The 4,547-nt window shown below is 45.2% G+C and overlaps 1 protein-coding gene across 1 annotated transcript; it reads right to left on the bottom strand.

Moving 5' to 3' along the window:
• Window positions 1-2,218: 2,218 nt before the first annotated feature.
• On the bottom strand, window positions 2,219-2,680 carry LOC135677493 (uncharacterized). Its single transcript, XM_065189855.1, has one exon. The coding sequence runs from the start codon at window positions 2,678-2,680 to the stop codon at window positions 2,219-2,221; it is 462 nt and encodes a 153-aa protein (XP_065045927.1).
• Between the last annotated feature and the right edge of the window lie 1,867 nt (window positions 2,681-4,547).

Raw genomic sequence — 4,547 nt, 5'->3', positions numbered from 1 at the left:
GGGGGTATTGATAAATTTAAATGAACTTAACTTATCAATATGTCTCTTGAATTCAAAGGCTTTGAATTCAAGAATGACTTATCTCAAGTATGGCATATAGATAGGGGGAGTTAAGGTTAATTCCATCATCAATTAATTGTCATCATAAAAAAGGGGGAGATTATTGAATCTCGGATTTTGATGATGAAGTCAATTGTCATTTGGTTATCTAGTCCGTATGTTGAGATAAGTGTGCAGGATTAACTACGATGGCAGTAAGACATGCAGTAGGTGTTAAGCCGGAGTCAAGACCAAGATAACATTGGGGGTTCGAGAGTTCGTCGGAAGTCCGGACGGTCGTCGGAGGTTCTGCGGGAACAATCTAAGAAGTCCAGGAGCTTGCCAAAGAAGCTCGTCGGAACTCGCCAAGAGGATCGTTGCAAGTCCAAGAGTTTGCTGGGAGTCCACCGAAGCATCGCCGAGGGTTCGTTGGAAGTTCACCGGAAGCTCGCCGGAAGAAGCGATTAACACACTGGAACACGATCTGCAGTATTGATTGCTAGTCATAGGTGCCCAGCAAGCCAATCACGTGAGTGATGACACGTGTGACTTGATACAGAATCTTTTTGCTTATTATATTTTGGCATATATCACTTTATAACTATTGCATATATGCATATATATATTGTGATGTCCTTGGATTTGTGCAATGGGAATCAGATCGTGATGAGATCACGATAATGCGATCGATTCACCTTTAAACACAGATCTTAAATAATCCCAGTCACAGGTCACTTGAGAGGGACATGGTGATAACCGGATAGACTGGTGTGCTGTATACCCGTCCATATGATGGATACAGTACAAGTGCTCATTGGAGAATGAGTTCACTAATTGATCCGCTTACGGAATGCTGGATGGTTGATGATGCCTTATTGTCAGACAGCGATTCCGTAGTCCTAGTGGTATATCTAGTCCTTAGACTTGAGACACCAAGGATGTCTTGTATGAGTGCTCCACTTTTTGATACCAGACTTGTAGGTTTGGTTGTCCCAGATCTAGTACAGTTGGTCATTGGGAGTGGTAGTCGACCTTACGAGGGATATTGAGTGACAATAGAGGATCATCCACTCTCGGCGTCATGAGAGAAATATCCCATGTGTTCATGCTCAGACAAATCCCTGGCTAGGGTCATTCGGGTTGAGAGAAAAAGAGTTCTCCGGGAGAATCCGATTAGAGTGAGACTCGAGCAGAAACCGTATAGGTCTGACAGCACCATGCTCGATATAAGGTCTCTAAGATATTAGATGGATGAGGGACTATAGGTACACGGTAACTGAGGATAGACATGTCCAATGGATTGGATTCCCCTGTATCATTTGGGGACTACGGCGTAGTGGCCTAGTACGTCCGTAGTCGATGAGTCGAGTGAATTGTTACAAAGATAATAATTCACTGAGTTAGAAGGAGTTCTGACAGGTATGACTCATGGCCAGCTCGATATTGGGCCTAGAGGGTCACACACATAAGGTAGACATTACGATGAGCAAAGGTTCAGATATAAGATATCCAACGGAGCCCTTGTCTTATTGGATATCTAATAAGCCCCTGAATTATTGGATCCTATGGATGAGATTCAATAAGAGCCCATGAGAGATTATTAGATAGAGATCCACTAATCTAAAAGGCTTGGGTTATTGGATGCAGATCCAATACCCACTAGGCGATGATCCATTAGGGTTTGACAAGGGACCTCTATAAATAAGAGGGATTCAGAGCCTCATAGGCTAGAGCCTTTGCTTGCCTCTCCTATTCTCCTCCCCCTCTCTACCTCAAAGCAAGCCTGGAGTTTTGAGGAGCGTTGTCGCAGCCATGCTATGTGGATCACCGCTAGAGAGGAGGACGCTTGACCTCCTTCAGCCTCTCCTAAAGATCTACAAGGAAATAGGGATATACGATCTCCCTAGGTAACACAATATACTCTATACGCAGTTTTAAGTTCCGCGGATTTTTCGCACCAATCTTCGCACGACGACGAACATCTCTTTGGGAATCGGGGATTTTGTTTTCTTGTTCTTTCGCTGCGCATGTGATGTCGCCCCCAAGATTTTCCCAACAGTGGTATCAAAGCCAGATTGTTCGTGTAATAGATTGGTTTTGAACTGCGTGTATTATGTTTTGAAGAAACTTTTGACGTCAAAATCGTTGACGCAAAAGCGAGAAAGGGCAGCAATAGTTGCTAGCCTCGATCTACGTGCGTGTAGCGTAGCCGCAAGCAGGCAGCATAGGAGTTGCGTCTGTAGCAGCCGGCTGGCAGCTTGCTTGCAGTAGGCTTGCTGCCGATGGGGTTGGCAGCCCGCGAGCAGAGGTGCCTATGGTCGCTTCTCCCGCGGGGTGAGGCGCCTGCCACCGCTGCTCCCGCGGGCGAAACCCCCTCGCAAGGGCGGCCGCCCTGGGGGACAGCGCCGCCTGCGGGCGTTGCCTCGTGGGCAGAACTGCCCATGGAGGCAGCGGCGCTCGCAGGGGCAGCATCGCCTGCAAGCGCTACCCCGCCGACAGAACCATCCGCGGGGGCACCCACCCGCAGCGGCAGCGCCGCCAGCGAGCGTGCTGCCTGTAGGCGAGGGCAGCACCCTCGCCCCACCGCATAGGCCGCCGCCAACAGGGTGGCGACAACGGCGACAGTAGGGGAGTAGGGCATTAGGGCATTCTTGGGCAAAAAAAAAGATAGTTTTACCCCTATGAATTTCAAAAATTCAAATTCTATCCTTTTATCTAAATTATGAAAATACCCATATGAATTCAAAAATTCCTTATATGTCCTTGATTTCATAAAATACTAATTAATTAAAAGATTTAGTTGATTATTATTTTTATTATTATCTAGTAATCCTACATGATGATGATTATTTATACATGTGATATATGATGTGTGGACGGATGATCATGGACCGTGTGATGTGTGTACTTGTGATTATTATTATTGAGGTCTGCGAGCTTCTATTATATTTCTCGTTTATTGTTGGGCCTGCGTGCCTATGATTAAGTTGTAATCACATAAGGAGGTGCCGTTGGAGCGTGGATGCGATAGCGGGACCCATGAGATGGACGATCGCGATGCATGAAGATGCATCAAGATGTCGACGGAACTGACGAGGACGAGATGGATGATCACAGGGCATGGAGATGCACCGTTGCACACATAGATTTTGATGTGAGTGATTAGGCCTACTGGCTCGGGCCTAATCACATTAGGTTGTGGTCTATGATCATATGGTGTGATTGCTTATACACATACTAGATATGTATATATATTTGCATGCGATGTAGATATATATTAAATATGTATATGTATGACATGTCATATTAGGAGACAAAATCATAGAAACATCTCTCTCGATAATATTAAGTCGATAAACGTGAGGCAATTAGATTGACCCACGTGGCCTTCCATCGTTATAAGTAGGAACCGATTCCCGGTGTAGGTTGAGTTGGTCGAGTCCCTCGAGACTCACCTATATCGCGATTCGCTATCTTGCTTACGACTTAGAAATGTCACCGGTGACCTGAGGACATGGTATGCTTGGTCGAGTCCCTCGAGGGTATATCATCAAATCAAACTCATCTTGTAACGAAGGTGTTGACTTAACTGAGCATCATGGTTGGTCGAGTCCCTCAAGACCATGGTGATTCGGAGGCCGAACAGGACGGGAATCATAAGGAGTTGTGATCGGCAAGAGTTGCCTACCTTTTAGGCTTAGTGTGATTGGTCGAGTCCCTCGAGGTTACACTAAGACGCTGATTGGATCTTGATACCCACTAGAAGTCTGCCGGAGACTTCCGTTTCATGTGCTGAGGGTATCACGTGACTTGTTAGTAAAATAGTGGGAGCATATTAAGATAGAAGTCCATATCTTGATAGTTTATTTCTTGCAAAATCTGCATGTTATTCATTTCTGCTACATCTTTATTTTTAGAAAATGTCGCTTTCAAATCCCTTACGTGGCATACTTGATATCAACCATCTCACTAGTCCAAATTATACGGATTGGCTCCGTAACTTGAGAATTGTTCTCACGATAGAGAAAATCGTGTACGTCCTTGATACAGTGATGCCTACACCCGAAGAAGGGGCAAGCGAGGATGAGACCGCTCGCTACGTGAAGTACATTGATGACTCCACTCTTGCTCAGTGCTATATGTTGGGCTCTATGACTCCTGAGTTACAGAGACAACATGAAAAGATGGATGCTAGATTCATTCTCTTACATGTCCGCAAATTGTTTGAGGAACAGGGAAGGACTCAGTGATATGAGATATCCAAGAGCCTCTTTCGTGCTAGGATGACTAAGGGGATACCGGTTCAGAACCATGTCCTAAAGATGATTGAGTGGATAGAGAAACTCATAGGTCTAGGAATGGTCCTAGAGGATAACTTATGTGTGGACATTATGCTTCAGTCCCTACCAGATTCCTTTTCACAGTTCATAATGAATTTTAATATAAACAAGCTTGAGGTGACTCTCTCAAAGCTCCTCAATATGTTGAGGGAGGTAGAGAGTACTATT

Source organism: Musa acuminata, chromosome BXJ1-6 (genome assembly GCF_036884655.1).
Source record: "Musa acuminata AAA Group cultivar baxijiao chromosome BXJ1-6, Cavendish_Baxijiao_AAA, whole genome shotgun sequence".
In the NCBI taxonomy this organism is placed as follows: domain Eukaryota; kingdom Viridiplantae; phylum Streptophyta; class Magnoliopsida; order Zingiberales; family Musaceae; genus Musa; species Musa acuminata.
Note: the sequence above shows the minus strand (reverse complement) of the source record. Positions and strands in the feature narration are given on the sequence as shown.

Coding starts and splice junctions, on each gene's coding strand:
- LOC135677493 (XM_065189855.1), bottom strand. CDS start 2,680: ATGCCCTACTCCCCTACTGTCGCCGTTGTCGCCACCCTGTTGGCGGCG.